Genomic DNA, 20,761 nt, shown 5'->3' on the forward strand with positions numbered 1-20,761 from the left:
ACCGCTGACAAGTGGATCTGGCATGGAAGGGAAGTAGCTACACAAGGAAGAGGGAAATAACGAGACACAGGTGAAACACATTAGGGCAGGGACAACAATCACACAGGCAGGAGGAACTTGACAGGAAGACAGAGGTAAGACCAGGACTACCTACAAAATAAAACAGGAAGTGACAGTAAAAGAACAGAAAACTATAAACTAAAACCCAATGACAGATACTTGACACCTAACGAACAGAGAGAAAGTGGATGCACAGACAGTAAATGGTCCTACACCATAAAACAACTGCTGGATTGCACATTCACAGACTGACTGACAGTCATTTCACCAGCACAGTCAACATATAATCAAGAGTTTTGTAAGTGTGGCTTGAGGAAATGTGGATAATTGATATTCTATCAAATTTAGTGATTTAACACTGTGTTTGTGGATTTAAAGTCACATGGGCGGTTATAGTAATTATCCAAGTTTTTTTTTAGCAAATGTGTTGTGAGTGTAGTATGGGATTTTTTTGCAGAAATGTTCATGTGTAGGCCTAGTGTGTTCTATTATTCACATAAATTAAAATTGTGCAATTTTGTATTGTGCAATTGTATATTGCAGCAGGTCAGATAGAAAATATCAGACAAGTTTAAATTTGAAATAAAGAAATTATAGGTAAGAGAGAAATATAGGATTTGGGTGAATCGCTACTCAGTTTAGTGAATGGGAAAGTGGCTGATATCTCACGATATATAGCTTAGAATAGATGTGACTTGATGAGGACATAAGGCTCAGATCAGATGTGAAGGGTGGGAAGAGATGAGTTGAGGTGAGAACACACTTCCAGAGAGCTGAGATGTGCTTCATTGTTTGTGATGCAATATACAGTATGCATCATCACTTTAGAGCATCACTTTGAGCTCACACTTTAAATGGGAAGCAAAATATTTTTTTCAAGGATTAAATATTTTGGTTTTGTCCATTTTTCCAAGATCAACCAACACAACACATAGGCTATTTGTGCTCAAACCCCCGCAAACCTAAACAAATATTGTCAATTCTGATTCACACCAAACTGTTTGTTGTGGCTGTTTACACGCCTGCAGTTATGTACAATAAGAACCGGTGTAATTTGAATGATATAGTGAGAACAATGCTAATTAGTCAGTCAAGTCTTGGATGAAGAGTGGATCTAATTAGACAGAACAAATAAAATCAGTTATGTAAGTTTAGCATGTACACAGCTGTTGAGTGGAAAATGAATAGCCTCTAGCCTTGTATTTAGGAAATAGAAAGGTGGATTTAAGGCTCCAAATTTATACACTCCTAGCCAATGTTTACTTTTTCCCATCCCTTCTTTTTTCTTTTGTTTAATAAAAAGTCACTAAAAGGCTTTCCAAACTGAGAAGCTTGCTAACGGCCATTGAGCAAACAGCTTAGTTTAATTTATTAGCTTAGGTCGCTAATGAAACAAAAAGTGCACAATTTATTCAAAAGCTCAATTTTTTACTGTGCACCATGTAGCTACATCACTTCTCTTTTATGAGACGGTTCATGGTCTGACAGAGGAGCAGGTAAAGAAAAACTGTGTGTTTGTAGTTACACAGTTAATAAGTTTCAGTAGCTTCATCCATGTTTAATTCTTCGCCTCTCTGTTCCCAAATGTCACCACTGTTTAACAGTAAGGTCAAAGATGTGGAGGATGGAGGAATGAACAAAGAGCAGGTATCATCATGAGAATGATAAAGATTTTCCCTATTATGTTCCATACAGTACGTACAGTATGCCTCACAGCTGCATGGTGTTTCCTGTCAACCCCCATCTGCCGCTTTGCATCGCCCCCACACACCAACTTTTTCCTACATGCAAAACTGTGACATCAAAGGGAAGTGAAATCTCACCTATTACTTCCCTTTCTACAGAAATATGCTATGGTTTCTGTAATTTAGTTTCCTATGGCACCAAAATGAGATGTAACTGTTTTGACTTTGCCTCCCTCCCTATGTGAGGGCTCTCTTGGTGATTTTTTTTACGTCTTGCTCTGACATTTAACACCATGACACCCACAGTGTGTCTGCTCTCAGTTTCCAGGTATCATCTTTGACAGCTTTTGGTCTTTAAATATGCATTCACTGCATTGGAGGCGGGTCAGTTCTCGCTCTGTGAAAACGGACAGCATACATTTCTCAAATATAAGTTTGCAAAGTGCTTGACTTGTATCAGGAAGTGAACTGTGGCACATTTTGTTTATTTATGTGAAAACATTTAATCCACATAAGTAGGCCTAAACATGAGGGCATCATCTCAGTTTTAACGTGTCACATTTAGATGCTCCTCGAGGAATCAAGACACTATTATTGGAGTCGTACAGTACATCTCATTTTACACTGAACTGCTTCTTAAGCCTTTAGCTGACACACAGCCAGAGTGACTTAAAATGAGACGAGTGTAATTTAGGGGTTCAGTCTCCCTACTAATGGAAAAAAAAAATGGAGGAAAGGTCCAGAGTTTACAGATGTTTGATGAAGAGTGGGCAAAGTGAACTGTACTGTATACCCACAGACAGAGGTGAATGGAGGTGAGTGAACTTGAATAAAGCTAACCTCAGGTAGTACTGTGTGCTTGTTGGTACAGGACTCACAAGTGACGTCAATAATTGACACATCCGTAGGCTTAAGTTTACAACAGTTACGTATGACATATTTACAAAAGTTTATCTGTTGACTGTCAATACCAGCACAGACAGCACTCATGTCTACTACAATTAAAAACTCATAGCTTATTTTATCTACTTATTCATAGTTCTATATAGTTTTATTTTGGGGATTTGGTCATGTAGTTTAGATGATATAGGAATTTGATACATAGCCTATTTAGTATTAGAGCATTTTGTTATTTTATCATCATGTTTAATTCTGTATGCTAAATTACTTTAAATTAAAGTGCATAGTCCTGATTCAAACCCAATTCTCAAAAGTGTTTTTTTTTATCCATTTGATCTAGATAGCAAGACCACAATGGGCTCTATGCACAGCTCCACTACTTCCCGAATTTAAGGCAGCTCCTTTATTTCCTGTCTTACATTATTAGACAAATTGATTAATCCAGATGTGTCTGACCATTGTGACTACTCAGACACACCTGGATTAATCAGTTTGTCCAATAATGTAAGACAGGAAATAAAGGAGCAGCCTTAAGTTCAGGAAGTAGTGGAGCTGTGCATAGAGCCCATAGATGATTAAAATCCCCCCTTGACACTACTCTACCCTAAACCTCTTGGTGACTTTTATTCAACATGTGATGAGACATCGGTATGGCTGATACAACGAGGAGTGTAGTGTTATTTTAACAGTGAGACAGCGTGAAGCAGCTTGAAGGGCGGATGCTTCGTTGACTCTGACATGCTCCCTTAAGAAATGGGAAGATTCAGTTTTGTTATGTTTGGTATCAGTTCAGTCCAGTGTTGATACTTTCAGTAACTATCACGAGGGAGGGAAGAATGAGTTCTTTAAAGGTGAGATAATGAGAACACTTTCATGCAGGACATTTCGGCAGAAGCTCTTCGTGAACTCAGTTACTCACTGTCTGTCGCCAAGTAAGAGGATTTGTTCATCTGGGATTCAATAATAGCATATCCCATATACCTGCATACACTGCATTTTCTGAAAGTGCAGAAAATGTTATCAGGCCCTTAATGAGCATAACTCCCTGAACAAGACAGTGACTCAGCAGCAATGTGTTGTCCATAACAGTATTAAAAAGTCACCATACAAGAGACGTATGACGTGGCTCAAGATTAAGAAAATTCACAATGATTCTCAATGTGTGGCCTTGTGTAAACGTCTTTCTTGGGCTGCATGAGATTCCTAAGCCATGAGAAACTTCTAGAAAATGTGTCACAATGAGTTCACTTGACAGATTAAACAGTTACCTGAGCTTTTGCAACGGTCTTAAATAAGATTGGGGGTTAATCTCTTTCCTAGTTGAAGAAAAAAAAAAAAAATTTTCTAGTTGAAAAAACAAAAGCAAAACGTGTACGTGTTGCAAAACATGCTTTGTGATTATAGAGATAATTCTAGGTTAGGGGAGACTGGGGATGGTTGTAACAAAGGGATGGTTGTAACAGCATCACTTGCACCAGTAATGGATAACACACAGTTATGTGATCAATAGTACCCACTCATTACCTGACATTGCATGTGAATTTGCATGGCTGTGTCAATAAGTGTGTAGGTTTTACAGCCAAAAAACACATTTTTTAGGTCAAAAACTAATATTTTGGACCAAGCCTAAATTTTGACTAGTATCGATACCATTGAAGTTTGAATTGGGTAACTTGTATAAGATGAAAGAGCAGGTTCTTAGGTAAAATATGAGTCATTTCATCAAAGTTTTTTTAAACCACCATGGTGGTACAGCTCGTCAAACAATGGCTGACAGGGGTGGGGATGGTTGTTACACCTTTTACCTTTGTTGTTTTATTACTGTAAGCGTCATTAAGTGTCACCATCTTCCCTGGAATCAATCAATCAATCAATCAATCAATCAATCAATCAATCAATTTCTTTATTTCGGGCATGTCAATTTAAATCATCATCATCACACTTCATCTTCGTTCAAATAATACAATACACATGGCCGAAAGGGAAAGCGGGAGAAGCAAAAGCTTATCTAGTCCCGCCCCCATTACCCACAGAATAAAAATATTTATCATAATCTTTTTTTTTTTTTTTTCTTCTTTTCTATTGTATGATCTGCTTCTGACCTCCTGTTGAAGGTTTCCATTCATACATGTTCAGCATTCACTGGTATTATCAGAATATGTTCTTAAAGATATTTATAAGATATATTATTATTAAGATTTTATTAAGATATATTTATTTTATTAAGATTTTATTAAGATATATATATTTATAATATCTTTAAGAACATATTCTGATAATACCAGTGAATGCTGAACATGTATGAATGGAAACCTTCAACAGGAGGTCAGAGCTTTCTAATGTTAGGATCCACACCACTGTCACTGTTCTTCATTTAGCCGTCAGTGATGAATTCTTTTTGTTCATACTGAACCATAGGAAGATGCTTTAGTGTTGGAACATGCACAATAAACTTACATAGATGCATGTTTTTTTTTGGTTTGGTCTCAGTTTTTAGTTTTTAATCTCACTGTTACAATTTACCCCATGGTTGTGTTACAACCTACCCTGGTAGTGGGGTTGGTTGTAACAGGGGCACTCCTTGCATTTGACATCAAATAGTGAATTCTGTGATATACTTTGAGAAGTTTAAGGCACTGCTATTTGTAGTGGACAAATGAGGGGACTCTCTGTCAAAATTTGAGAGCCCTACCATGAACACTCTGCAAGTTAAGAAAGCTGAGACAAAAAAGTGTTACAACCATCCCCGGCCCCCCCTACTCTGGACTCTTTCTGAAGTTTGGGGGATGAAATCAGCCTTGGCACAGTCACAGCTCATATAATCTTGGACAGTTAAATCTTTAATCAAGGGACTGTATCATCTTTTATCATATTAATTTTATGTTATCATGGAAATATTGCAGAGTTTAATCTCATGGTGGAATAATACCTGACTAAATACATGAATGTAGATTAGTGTTGTGAGGGGACTCTGTTTTTGTCTTTCCTTCTTTCCCATCCTTCAAACGTCTATGATTACCACACCCACTTACCCACCTGCTACCCATTCCCACAGGAAGCCTCTCACCCTTCATTCTATATATCTGCCCAGTAACACTTATTTTCCTTTCAGTTTCCCTGACTGACCACCTGTTGCTGACCTGTTTGCTGAATTATCAGCTTGTGGTATGACCTTGTCGATGCACCGCTCTGGTCCAGACTGTCTGGTCTGGAACGTCTCAACAACAGCAACTGAATGGATCCGTGAAATATTGTATACAGACATTCATGTTACCCTCAGGCTCTGCCTCAAATTGTAAAGACTCCCATAGCTCTCCATACCATAAATATGTCACATTTTTCTTATTATTGTTTCTTGAGAAAACAATGTCAAAGTGCCCTGTTCTGCAATCCACACAGGTTCTTCCCTGGCCCATGCCCCCATCTCTCTACTAACTTTGGTGCAAATAACCTCGGTAGCTCTTACATAATCCAGCAGACAAACAACTCTTTCACAGGAATATCGTAAGATGTCGTTAAAGGATCCAAAGCCAATAAAGATATTTAACTCATTTGCACAGCTTAGCTTGCAGCGTCTTAGTGTGACTGACAGGATAGCATGCCTATGTAATAAAGACTTCCATGGGAAAACATGGACGGAAGCACACTCTGTAATTTGTGGCCTTCATCAGTGCCGACAGACCACATTAAACTGTGAGTTGCATTGTATCTCATTGGCCTTATTATAGTAGTAGTTAGGTAAGCTGAGAGCAGGCATTCAAATGTTTCCCCAGTTGTAGTAGACAAATGACCCATACGCACATCATGGGTTTGAAGAGATCTGGCATAATTCAAAGCAACTTGCCAGTCATTTGGTTGCACTGATCTTGCTGTTATTGGGAGATCAATGTGAGTCTCTATTCAACTTTTTTTTTTTTCCATCAGTGCGACACATTTGCTACATCACGCAGAGACAAAGAGAGGCTCCTCTCTCTTTGCACTAGAGGAATTCCACTCACCTAAATGTCAGCGAGCCTGAGGCAGAGCTCAGTCTCTGAAGTGTCAGTGCTGTCTCTCATTGTTAGCCTTTACAGTGGGCGCTCCATGACGATGCTGATCAAAGAGTACAGTGAGAGTCATTAACTTGCTCCCCATTGTACTTCCCACTGAGGTTTTTTTTTTTTCACCCATGAAATTTTCTAAGAGAACCTAGTTGCTGGGCAAACAAGGAGCCACGTCCAGTAAGAAATAATTCGGCGGTCACACAGGAATAGTTTGGTGAAAGTAACACTAGTATTTATGCTGGAATTATACACTGACGCTTTTGTGTAAAAAATCTATAAAACACATTAGCTTGCTTTGCTTTAAAAAAGAATGTTTATCTATGTCAAGTCCAAGGTACTTGATACCAGAACAGGCTGTGGAAAGAATGTGCTTAAAGCTATGGACACTGCACGCAAAGAAATGGAAAGCAAACAAAAGGTGCTGAATTAAAACAGACCAGACTATGGTCATCTCTTATTGCTGTAAAACCAGTGTATGTACAGTATGTACGTGTGTGTGTGTCCAATGCAGAAATGTAATGACATATGTCTCTATCACGACTGTTGCCATATAATATGTGTCACTTATATAATATATTACTATCATATATATCCGTCCTCTGGATAAGAGGATGTATGTTTCCATATATGAAGTGCCCATAGTAAAATTCACAAATGCACATTTGGTTTATGATGTTACAACGACATAGCCTACTGATTAAAAAAATTAAAAAAAAAATACAAATAAGTTTATTTCTCTATGGAAATGCCATCTCAGACTTTTTGAGACCACTTTATATTATCTACATGTATCAACAAGCTTTGGAATTCATATACAATCACCTAACGTAGGCTATGTCTAAACTATAAACAAACAGATCTCATGTAGCCTACTACATACATGTATCTCAGGTTTCATATGTAATTTTAGAATACTTTTTTTCTGTTTGTACAGATAAGTCATAGAAATGTTTGGCAATATTACGTGTGAGTGTGTGTGTGTGTGTGTGCATGAATGAACAGAGGTGGTATCACCCTGGACAGGTAACCAATCTCTCACAGGGCTGAAACACAATCTCATTTGCATTTACACTGCAAAAAATTCAGCAGTTTCAAGTCTCAACTAACTGAGGACAGTGAGAGGAAACCAGAGCATCTGTAAAATACCAACACACACATCCAGTTAAGAACACTAAAGGCCTCAGAGATGAGACTCAGAGCCTTCCTGCTGTGATTTTTTAATTTTTTATTTGCATTAATGCAACATATTCCCAAGCAAAACTGCACTTAAGACATCTCTCAGTAAGCTACAATAGCAGCTACAATCAAGGATGATGGCAGGAAATGTGTTTTAAAGCATCAGATGTGCTAGCATCAAGTCTTGTCTAATCCAATTAATAGAAACACCAGTTTCTTGGTGCACAGAGGATCCAGAAGAACACAATGTAATGCATCCGTAAGGCATGTTGCAGTTACAGTTGCAGCCACGATCTTAGACACGTAACACACACGTAACACACAGCTGAACTGTCAGTCTATTTATGTGCTGTTGCAGTATTTTGATTTAAAGCTGTTCCGCCTTTTCTATGAAGGCAAGTGGACCAAGACGTCACACACTGATGATGATATAATAATGGAGAATTTTTCAAAACAAAATCATATTATTAATTTCACAGACATATGAAGTCTACGACTTGCTCATTGAAAGGCATGGCTGTTGAGTAACACATCCCAGTGTGCATGTATGTGTGTGAGTGTTTTTCTCTCTCATTGCTCTATAAGGTGATCAGTCATGTCAGGATTTAAATATTCGAGAGTTTTCGAGAGCTCCTCTTTGGAGGGAAGCTCTTATACCTTCTGTTGACTCAGTCAGTGCTGGAAACAGACATGACGCACAGAAACTTGACTCCTTGCTCTCCGCAAAGAGCTTGGACTATATAAAGACGAAACTGTTGCAGCAAGGTACCACTGAACCCCTTCAACCTATGCACGCACACATGCACACACGTGCACGCGCTCACTTATCGTTAATTTGCTTCGTCAGTTTCCCCATCAACTGCCTTATCTTGCCAAATCTCTCAACATTTTAACACTTTTTTTTTTTTTTCAAAGGAATGCACTCTGGAGCATCCTCACAGGCTTGTTAGCATTCATCCAGTGCATCTGACAAGAATGGCCACACTGTTTCTCTCAAATCAATCAGAAGGCCCCATGAAAAACCGCATCACACTCTCGAACGCCAACACCTCTGTCCTCGCTGCTCTTCTGGCGACTGCGGGACTCCGGGCGTGATTCCGGGCACTGGGATACCGAGAAACCGGGCTCTGTGGTCAGTGCCAGTTTCCATGGTTCCCCCCTGTCAAAGGGAGGTTCTTTCTGGGCCTGGTGTGTTTGTGAAGGCCCTGTGAAAAGATGGCTCTGTGTCCTGAGGTCCCGAGCCCACAGAGAGCAGAATTCCTCTGTGACTCTGGCTGAGTTGGGGTTGTGCAGCACAGCGGATGGAAGGGAAAGCGGGGGGAGAAAACACAGAAGCAGCATGTTTAGGTCCTGGATCGGTGCCATGCATCAGTTAGGAGCTCTGGGGACTGGGTCAGAGTGGGGGGTTCATAGAAGGGAAGTAAACAGGCCAGTGTATATACACATTTACACCTGCAATCACACACTCGACTGCCGGGATGCAAACAGACACAAGCTGATATCTGTACAAGCCCTAACGTTGGAAACAAGACTTGCATTCAATACTTTGTCCCTCCTGCTGTTTAGAGTTTCCATTTCTAATCTCTCAAGGATTAAGCACCAATTTTAATTAAATTGAACAAACACACCCACACTTCAAAGATCTTTATGTAGGGATAGTTTCATTTTGACTGCAAAAAAAACCAAAACAAAAAAACCCTCTATATTTTACAGTGTAGTTTACGTTGTGACTCATCTAGTGGGCATTCCTATCGGCACTCCCTCTGGTCTATTTCTTTTTTTCTCCCACAGGTAAAAAAGACCTTTGAACATCTGAAGGAAGCTACTGTTTATTGTAAACCACCCACAATGACTCACCGGAAGGAGAGGAGGATGAGCCATCCTGAGAAAGATAATACACAGAACGACAAGAAAGGAGTGGATTTCCGAGTTAGATGTGACAGTTCAAAAGTGAGATAAACCACTGATTTACCGGTTTACTTCCTTAAAAAAAAAAAAAACCACTGGTGAAATTCGATAGTGTATGATTTACGGAAATATTTTCTGAGTCAGTTAAAAGATGTGATTACAGGAATTTACTGTACATCACACATTCATTTTAATAGTCTCTGAAGTTTGATGAACTTGATTTTTTTTTTTTTTTTTTTTTTTTTATAATTCCACGTTTTGAATAGCAGTGGACTATAATAGCACAATTGTCTCAAGGGCTGAATGCACAATAGAGAATGAATGATCTGATTTCAAAGGGACAACCAGTAACACCAGCCTCTCCAGTTCACCAGGTGCCAGTTTCCCACCTGTCACGTTCATGCACTGCTCACGCCTTGAAATCGTAATCCTCTTGAAATTCTTCTTTTTTTTCATACACTTCAGCTTGAGGCAAATGATTGATGAACATTAGCCGGAAATGTACCTCAAATATTTGTACTCCACGGTCTCTGGTAAAGACTCAACTCAATAATATTGTTGTGCAACCTGAAGTAGGACACTTCAAACTGAACATCCTGAAACCCGATGGCTGCACTGATTAGAGACATAGACATAACAATTTGTCTCTGACCTGACTCTGGCCCTGAGGTTTCATCCATGATCACGTTTTATTCTGGAAAGCATGAACTTATCTTTGAATGTGACGTGAACCCCTGAGATATGTTGGGTGCTGCCACAGAGCAACATCACAGCAGCTGGCGGTGAGTCAGCATCTTGCTCTGGGACATTTATGTGCTGCTACAATGGTCTGAGGCTGATGGGCTTTTCTTATTGAAGCCATACATACAGTGTGATGGTTCACTGCACCTCTGATCAGATCTGAAAGAAATAAAAAATAAAAATCTTTGATACAGACCTGGGGGAACATGGTGTATAAAGGTGTTAGTCTACGTATTCTTATTATTTCACACTTGAACACTTTGCAAAATTACTTTTGAAACTTTGAAAGACAAAGAGCACAGTGTTTCGTGATCTAATGGCCCCTGTGGTTCCTCTACGCCTACACAGAACTCAGACTTTGTGTACGTCAATTGTTATTATCTTAATACCACCATGCATACAATTATTCCCATAAGGATAATATCCTTCTTAAACAGGCACTGTGAATTGTTACCACAGCGTTCAAAAACGGGCTGACTCTGCTCATACAAGCGGCCGAACGCCTGAGTTTGCACTCACTGGATGGCTCCGTTTCCACTGTGGCTTTAGAAAAAGCACCTGGGGCTCCCCACATCGTGGCAGATGGAGGAGCAACCACACACCCACTCAGGGCCTGGAGGCTCCGCTCTGTGGGGCCAACCATAACAATAACCCTCGGGCTGGTCAGCGCACGCACGCTGCTCTGCTTCCATGAATTGGCAATGTTCAGTCCAAGGTTTTCCGTGGTCATGGCCAATGAACCCTCTGTCCAGAACTGTACTCGAAGAATTAACAGAAAATGGTTTAGTGTGAGAGTACCAGTAAGAAGATGCAGAGCCATAATTGGATACGTGAAAACAATATTGATTTACATTATTAACCATTGATTTGCATTGTTTTTAGATCATTCCATGAGAGGTTTATCATATTGAGACAATTTTATACAAATCACCTGTCCTTAATGAGAACTTCAAGCCTTTTTTTATTTTTTAAATATAGGCTATTGTAAAACAGCTGCTGTTTTGAATTGAAGTCCATACAATATGATAATAATTGAGTTATATAACCACCCAGTAACACAACCATGATGTAGAGTGGTGAGCGGGCTCAAAACTTTCAAACTTCGAGAACACACACATACATATTGAGGTGCAGTCCAGTGTGTGCCTCAGTGACAGTATAAAGCAAACATTTACTGATTTAAATTCATCTTATATTTTAAGTCACTGTTTGTCTTGTGTTAAGTGTCCTGTAATAGGGAAGATATTTGTATATCAGTCAAACTACAGTAGGCTACAAGAGCAAGTGACAGAGTTCTTTCTCCCTCTAGTGGACATGTGTTGGCAGTGCCACTTTTTGTACTGACACTTTAATCATGGGCGTGAACTACTTATTGGTCATGATTACTTTCTACTTAAGTAATCCATTTTATTACACAAACGCTAATTACATTTGATTGGGGATTAGGTGCATAAAGATCATCAGATAAATCACAGAGTTGTTACTGACATGAGTGAACACATTTTGTGGAGAAACATTGTGTCCCGTGAGTGCAGGGCAATTCAGTCTTTACAAGATTCAGTCATCTGAATTTAAATTCCACATATCAAATGGATATTCAGTCTGATAACTGTTAATTTTGTGGAGATTAACGCACAGAAGGGGAGACCGGGGATGGTTGTAACAAAGGGATGGTTGTAACAGCATCACTTTCACCAATAAGGGATATGGAGTTATGTGATCAATATCATGTGTATCCACTCACTCCCTGATTGCATGTGAATTTGTATGGCTGTGTGAATAAGTATGTAGGTTTTACAGCCAAAAAACTTCTTTGAAACTAATATTTTGGACCAAGCCTGCATTTTGACTAGTATCGATACCGTTGAAGTTTGAATTAGGGAACTTGTATAAGATGAAAGAGCAGGTTCTTAGGTAAAATATGAGTAATTTCATCAATGTTTATATCAAACCACCATGCTGGTACAGCTAGTCAAACAGTGACTGACAGGGGTGGGGGTGGTTGTAACACCTTTTATCTTTGTTGTTTTATTAAGTGTCACCATCTCTCCTGGAATTTTACATGGATTATGATCTGCTTCTGAACTCCTGATGAAGGTTTACATTTTACATGTACACCATTCACAGAATATATTCTTTAAGACAGCTCTTCTAATGTTAGGATCCACACCTCTGTCACTGTTTTTCATTTAACCATCAGTGATGAGTTAATACAAATTAAAAAATAATACCCTGCATTATAAGAGAATCTTTTTCAGACTCTCAAACATTTGCCAAATGTTGAACTGTATGACTTGGGCCCCTTTGTCTGAATTGTAGAGGTGAAAATAACTTGACCTGACAATGTATAAACGATTACATGACTGACCTTTTAATAAGAGTGCAACAAAATACAGTTGCCAGGTAAGAATCAGCATCGAAGAATCCGTGGTTTCTGTGTTTTAAGCAAGACTATGCACTTTGGAGTCTCCCCTAATAAACTTGAGCAGTGGGTCTTGGAACTTGCACAATGTGACATGGAAAATCCCAAGATAATTTAGTGGTTTACGTATTGGTAAAGCAAGGGAGTGGAGGATTACAGAGGTGACCAGTTGTTTCCAGAAACAGCCAGGGGACTAAGTGTCAGTGCATTCAGGCAGATACTGTTGGATAGTGTCACCCATGACTGGGAAGTCATGTGAATATTTTGTATCATGTCATGTGACCATGGTATAATATAATATGATATAATACAGAGGTTTTTAACAGGGGGACCACGACCCCCAGGGGGTCTGCAGAGGTATTGTAGGGGGGTCACAACATTTATTTTTTTTTTTTCCATTTCCACATTTATGTTACAAATAAAAACAATTTGAATAGCTTGTATTCATGATTATCATGCAATTGACAGACATTGTTCATATTGGCATTATATCAGTTAACAAGTGTTTGGCTTATTAATGGCGGTGGCCCCCTATTCACTGTAGGCTACCTGTACATGTTTAATATGTGTATTATTTGAATAGCTTTTGTTTAATACAGTTCCAGCTCCATCTCTCCATCAGTTTGGGGTCCCTGAAAAATGTTGAAGACCCCTGATATATAATATAATATAATATAATATAATATAATATAATATAATATAATATAATATAATATAATATAATATAATATAATATAATATAATCCACAGAAAAGTACAGCAACTCTCAAGAGCTGCTCTGAGTTTGACCCTTCTTGCTCCCCGTACCTCAACAGTGTGGTTGGGGGCGGAGCTAGAGGGGAAGGGACCAGGAAGTGGATGCCAAAACCGGCTGTTTGGAGGACGGCCAGCTTCTCCCTTCTCCTCGGAGGTTTAACCACGGCATCTCCTTTCTCCGACACAACGATTTTAATAACAAACCATATTCACCTTGAAGAGGACATGGGCTTCGGCATAAAGCGCTCTGTATGATCACATTTTGGTATGTTGCTTCCGGTTGCCTCCTTGTTTCTTATTTCCCATTGGCGAATAAGCTCAGTTATAAAACATCTACCGTTGTTAGGGAAACACCAGACTAGAGCTGATGTAGCCTATTATTTTCATCAGTGTTAATAAACTGAGAGAGCCGTCTTACAAATTTTATATGCCACAATATATATGTATTTATAAGGTTAATAGCTATTGAACTAACTCATATAATTTTAAGATGTAGCCAGTCTCTGATTACAAAGGTCGTCTGCTTTAGCCACTATTGTTAGTTATAACATGTGGCTATCAATAAGACAAATTACTTCTAACAGACAAATGTCAACTATAATAAAACTTTAGATTTAAAAATAATTTCTATTACTGCAATTTATCTAAACTGAGACATCTTCAGACCCTTGGGAAATTGTGTGTGCCTCTCTATTTCTCATGATCACATTTGAACATTTTTGAGATGTTATTCATAAACCTTGATTTTCACCGCATGCCACCTGCCAAATACCATCCCACCAGCAAAGATTTGTACAGATGCATCCTTAATATAAACCTGGTACAGAGTACAGGACCTCAGACTGGGCTGAATGTTAATCTTCCAAAAAGGGCAATGACCTGCAGCACACAACATAACACAACCAAGGTCTCCATCCAACCTGACTCCAGAATCTGCCTGGGAAAATGGCAGAAAATCCATGTATCCAGCTTATAAAGCTTACTGAATCACCCAAGGAAAATGAATACTATAATCACTGCCAAAGATGCTTCAATTAAAGGGTGTGAAACTCATGTCAATCTGATATTTTAGTTGTTTTCTATTCTAATATGCAAAAATACATAATGTTCTGTTTTTGCTTGGCAGTAGCCTATGGTGTATTAAGAGGAGGTTGAAAAGGGGAAATAGATTAAATTACTTTTACCACAAGAATGCTTACTAAATGCAATGTAGGAGGTCTGTTGTTTGTAGTTGTGCCTTTCTTTAGGGATGATATGTTTCTCCTTGTGACTTGTGTTGTAATAGTATGTTCTCACAGAGGTTGTGTTGTGTGACCAATGGGCCTTTTCAGTAGTTTACTAAAACATGGGTCAAGATCAAGTTAACTGATCCTTTATACCAGGAATTGTCATTATGTAAGACTGCCAGGCACTGACAGGAAATATGATACAAATGTCAAATTCTTATAGTTAATAAATAGATTATAGGTTTTATCATCCATTATGATTTTCTGTTATTCTTCATGCATTATTCTCTGTAATACTCTGCAGGAATCATGTGTACCGCTCAGCTGGGGGTCATGTGATTTTTGTGTTAGTCTTAAGTAAAGTACAAGTGGCACTATTGAAGTTTCCATTGTTATTGTATAAAAGCTCACTAGAGGGCACCCTGGTACACATGTGAAGACAGATGGTGTGCTAAAGTTTAATAAGTGGTAACTAATTACTTATATATGACTTATATAATTTGCAGTTTGAATCTCATATTAATATGTTAACCCAGTAACTCGATCCTCTCGGCTTCCTCACAAACTCCTGCAGAAACTTGCAGAAGCTGGTTCAGGATGCAGCAGCTGTATCTTTACCTGAGCTCCTTCAATACAACTTATTACTCCTGTCCTCCAGCGACTGCACTCGCTCCCTGTTAAACACCACTTTACATCAAGACTCTTCTCACTTTCTATTCACTTCACAACCTCACACACCTTCGTATTCCTCTGATCTACTCCGTACTCCTAGATCTTCTTCCATTAATCTCTCGGTGTCCCTCTGGCCTGTCTGACCCCCACTGGGTTTAGAGCCCGTCGGCCATGTTGCCCCTCAACTCTATAACTCGCTTCCACAAGACCTGTGTGTAATATTGAATCTCTTCCTACAGTTAAATCCCACCTTAAAGCACATTCTTCAAATTCACCTGTTAATTTACCAGTTTAACTCCAACAGCAGCATCCAAAGCAATCATACTTATTTTATACAATTATTAACTCTAATTTATTTATATGTTATGCCTTTCTTTTCATTTCTATCTTATTTCTTTTAGCCTACTGTTTGTGCTATAAACAAAATGTATAATAATAATATGATAAAAATGATAAATACCCATTATTGATAATCTATAGCCGTGCTGTGAAAAATCTGGCTCATTATATTTAGGCTATGCTAAAGATAAGAGTCACAGGTCACTCTCAGTGAAGCCAGAAAAACATAATAATTATAATAATAATTAATCTGTAATAACTGTGAATGAGGAAGAAGTCTTTAAATATCAACCATCAAGTTCTAGATTTATGTTGTGAGGAGTTAGGAGGTAGTTTGTGTCTTTCTTAAATGTGACTTTTGAGGGTAACATTTATGCTTTCTGTAAATGTATGTTTTTTTGTATTTTGTTATTATTTATGTGAAACTTTGGATGTCATGGGACGCAAGACAAATTTCAGAGTGATCTGATAATAAAGTATAATCTAATCTAATCTAATCTAATCTAATCTAAATGACGTACGTAACCATCATTTTTACTTGTTAACATTATTAACTTTTTATTATTAAAGTAATTATAAGAAATTTCAGTCCAGATGTTATGAACTAAAGAACTAAAAAGCTGGAGGCAGATGAAAACAAGCCGTCAAGTCAAAACATGTCTTTGTGAATAGCTGATGTATGAAGCATTAGTTTATAATTTACCAGCCGTTATGAAGTAATTTCTTACATCTCTAACTCTTTACATATAGGATGCCTTATTAGAGATGTAGTACTAAGCAGCCATGTACGCCTCTGTTATGATGCATTATCATTTACACATTGTGATAAATGTGGAACAAACATTTTCCTCTGACTTATACTCTTTGTTCTTTGTAGGTGAAACAGACCGACTGACCGGAGCACAACATGTAAGAGCCTCTCAGATCATTTTAAAGATCACTAACAGGCATGACTTTTAAAAGAAACATTTCTTAATATATACATTTTTTATTTACTTTTAAAGGTCAGGGTTGAAATGTCACACATCACTGCCAGTGGCTGTGGGCGTGCTGTTGGTTGGACTCCCATACTCCATCTCTGTAGCTGCACAGATGCTTTATGGATGGCCTAATAAGCCTGGATATAAGAAGTACATAGAAGCTCTGAAACCAAGGTAATTTGTAAAATGCTGCGGAGCTGGTCCGTGTCCCACAGAATAAACAGTTTGGTTCTGTTTCATTACCCATTCAATCCCCTTTTTCCATTTCTGGCTCCTCCATCAGGCGAATATACCGTTTGACCAGAGCTGTGCTGGAAACTCTGAAATATCTGCAGTATGGGAGACTTTACTTTCAGTGGAAGTCATGGTACAGCAATGATGAAAACCGCAAGCATTATGAGAAGGTGAGTTGAGGAGGAGTTAAAGAAAATCTAATTGTTTTATCTGCAAGTTTGTGTATATTAATCTGCACTTGGAAGGGCACTGTTGCATTGATCTCAGTTCACTACGGTTCACTGTGATTCTTGGAAAATTCAAAAATGCAATATCAAAAGTTGTGCGTGTCTTCATGCTCCAAAGGCCATCACATTCGGCCGCCGAGGCAACAAGCTGGATTTGTACCATCCTCCGAACATGGGACAGCCTGAAGATGTGCCGGCACCAGTAGTGGTTTTCATCTACGGCGGCGCATGGGGCTCTGGAGAAAGATCCACTTACTGTCTGCTGGCCCGGCAAATGGCTGAAGAGCTGAACACGGTGGTCATTTGCCCCGATTACTGCACCTATCCAAAGGTCAGAAGAAAATACAGTTGTCCCGATGACATTTAAATGAAAGATTTCTGGTGCATATGTAAAGTATAAGTGCCTGGAATATGAGCAGTACTTCTGAGAATTATATTGCGGTCCCCTCGAACCGCAGATAAGAAATGTAATTATAAATGTCACTGTGGTATCTGAACTGACCGCGAGCTTCATCTGATCGCCAGGGGAACGTTTTAGGGATGGTCCAGGATATTGCTGACTGCTTGGTTTGGGCCCAAGAGAGTGGACAGAAGTTCAACTTTGACAAAGTAAGAAGTTAAAATATCTCCTAGAAATTCTGTAAAATCATCACATTTTGAAGTCAGAATGAACTAGTTAGGATAAAGCCTGAAAGAAGGAAAACTTAAAGCATTCCTTGAAATAATATACAGTATAAAATTGTCCAAGTATGGAGGAAAATCATTTCACTAAATCACAAACACTTTTCATTTTGAGAAATTCAACCGTCTCATCTGTTCTGTTTCTATAATTTATTAATGCATGAAAACATTGTACAGTACTGAAAAAAGCTTATTTTTGCTTTAAAGTAATAGTTCACTAAAAAATGAAATTCAGTCATTATTGACTCACCCTCATGCTGATGAATACTCTGGAGTAGTTTTTTATTACTTCAAGTGCATCTGGAGACCCGGGAGGGGGGTTCGGAGTCCAACGAAAACTTCATATGAGAGTCGATAGCATACGACACAAAAACGTCCATAAAACTACACAAAAACCTACAGTCCTGTATTGCGCTCTGACATCACACACATGAACGTGAGAGTATTTAGGCTGTAAAAATGTCCTAAATGACGTTGTTTCGAGTAAACTCTGGACTATATCCCTTCAGGACACTTGGATTGCAGCGGACGAGCAGTAATGAGGAAGATCACATTTATTGTGTTGGGCGCTATTAACTCTCATATTAAGTTTTCGTTGGACCATGAACCCCCCTCCCGGGTCTGAATTTCATTTTTTGGTGAACTATTCCTTTGATATTTCACTTTGTCATGTTTGACTGTTTATTTGTTTTTTTTAAAGGAGAACATTGTGCTAATTGGCCACTCGGCAGGAGCTCACCTCTGTGCTTTGACCGCACTGTTTCTCATTGACACAAGAGAGGAGCTGTTCATCGAGGCGAGGAAGCAGCAGGACGTCACAAAGGCGATCAGAGGAGTTGTTGGTAAGAATCCCTGCTCTGAGCATCAGTGACAGTGGCAGCTGATGAAAACTCGATGTAAAATAAATATGTGGACTACAAACATAATACTGTGGCTTCTGGATTGGTCAGTTTTATTGCCATTGCTCTTAACTGTGAGCAGTGACATTCACAATGAGTGGAGCTGGCTCTTTGGAGGTGACACATGTTGGCTAATCTGTTGTATATCCTGGACAGGTCTGAGTGGAGTGTACAACATCATGGACCATTATGCGCACGAGCAAAAGCGAGCAGTTGAATATGTGTCCACCATGCACAAAGCCATGAACGGTGTGGAAAACTTTCCATACTACTCACCAACACATTTACTGAAGCAGCTCAGCCAGGAAAAACTGAGCAGGTGAGACAAAAATAAAAGGTTAGACTGGCTTTAGCAGTAATGATGTTTGAATCTGTTAACTTATTACTCTGTATATATATTCCTGTCAGTGTGCCTCCGTTCGTTCTGCTCCACGGCACCACGGACATCATCGTTCCTGTCGAGTCTTCCACAAAGTTCTCGGAGCTTCTCAACTCGCTCTCGGTGAAGGTGTCGCTCTACCTGCTGCCCCGAGTCGACCACACCGAGATCGTCACTGACCTGATGGCGTCAGACAGGTGCTTCTACCATCCCATCTACAGCTGCATCAAACAAGAGTACAAAAAACTCCTGGGAACCTGCTGACACCCTCCAGCCATCGAAAAAAAAACATCAGACACCCTCCACATTAACTGACTGTGCCATACACACTCTTACTCTGTTTACAGTATCTGCTCTAATGCCTCAAAATGACCCATTTACTTAATTTGTTTAACTTAATTCATTTGTGTTGTGATTCTATATAATGATTTGAATTTTGACCAGTTCTCTGATCATAATTGAAGTGATGGGACTGTGGTCTGGATAACAGATTACACTACATTGAACTAAGCGAATATGAAGTGAAATCAACCATGACGCAATAACAGTGTCCTGAAAAAACATAAGCACACTACTACACACGATCCAGTCCAATGAACTGTGGCAACATTTTGATTCATAAAACTGTTTGTTTTATCAAATGAACCATTCTCTTGTTGTACTGTAACACATGATTTTGAATAACTATTTATTAACTGCAAGTACAGGCGTATTAAACCAACTTGAAGTAGCCCTTTTGTTTTGTCCTTAAATCTGTCAGACACACACATCATCACACACCATCACATTTTGTGACAGAGCAGCAACATCTTATGAGTGTCTAATTTTATGCAAACTACATCTTTTTCTGTGTAATCAGTGAACAATTTGATACAAACTGTGGTTTGTGAAGTCACTTATTGATAGTAGAAAGACAGTTCTGTTTTAATGTGTTTATTTTACAGGACATGAACCCTTATCGCTGCACAGAAGCTATCTTAAAATAATGACTTTTCTCATTATTTTGCATTACAACTACTGTATGTCAGAACTTAATGTCTCAAATCAATGATTTAGCAAAAAACAAGAAACTATCTCATTGATTTATCTCAAAATTATGACTCTAGTAACTAAAAATAATGAGAGATTTCTTTTCATTTCTAGTCTTTATTTCAAAATACTGAGCCATTTTGAGATAGTATCTCATTTTGCTGAGATAGTAAGTCATTATTTTTGAAATGATTTTTCATTATTTTGAGTTAGGATAGAGGTAGGCTAAGTAATTATTTTGAAGGTCTTGTTTAATGATTTTTTTTCTTCAAATCTGTGGAAATGGGTTTCCATTATTCTGGTCTTGTGTAGGCTAGTTAGCACTTGATGAAACTTTGAAAACACGACTTTATTAGTAAAAAAACACAAAGTTGGGTAAATCAGATTGTGGACTAAAGAGGGTT

At 38.6% G+C, this 20,761-nt stretch overlaps 1 protein-coding gene across 1 annotated transcript; it reads left to right on the top strand.

Moving 5' to 3' along the window:
• Positions 1-13,752: 13,752 nt before the first annotated feature.
• On the top strand, positions 13,753-20,058 carry LOC146981101 (uncharacterized). The gene is made up of 9 exons (XM_085786044.1): positions 13,753-13,956; positions 16,806-16,837; positions 16,933-17,082; positions 17,192-17,312; positions 17,488-17,700; positions 17,895-17,978; positions 18,751-18,892; positions 19,106-19,268; positions 19,358-20,058. Coding segments are annotated over exons 2-9 (1,110 nt in total). The 5' UTR covers positions 13,753-13,956; positions 16,806-16,835; the 3' UTR covers positions 19,593-20,058.
• The last annotated feature ends 703 nt before the right edge of the window (positions 20,059-20,761 follow it).

The sequence above is a fragment of the Trachurus japonicus genome, chromosome 9 (genome assembly GCF_045865225.1).
Source record: "Trachurus japonicus isolate A0001 chromosome 9, Traja_1.0".
Lineage (NCBI taxonomy): Eukaryota > Metazoa > Chordata > Actinopteri > Carangiformes > Carangidae > Trachurus > Trachurus japonicus.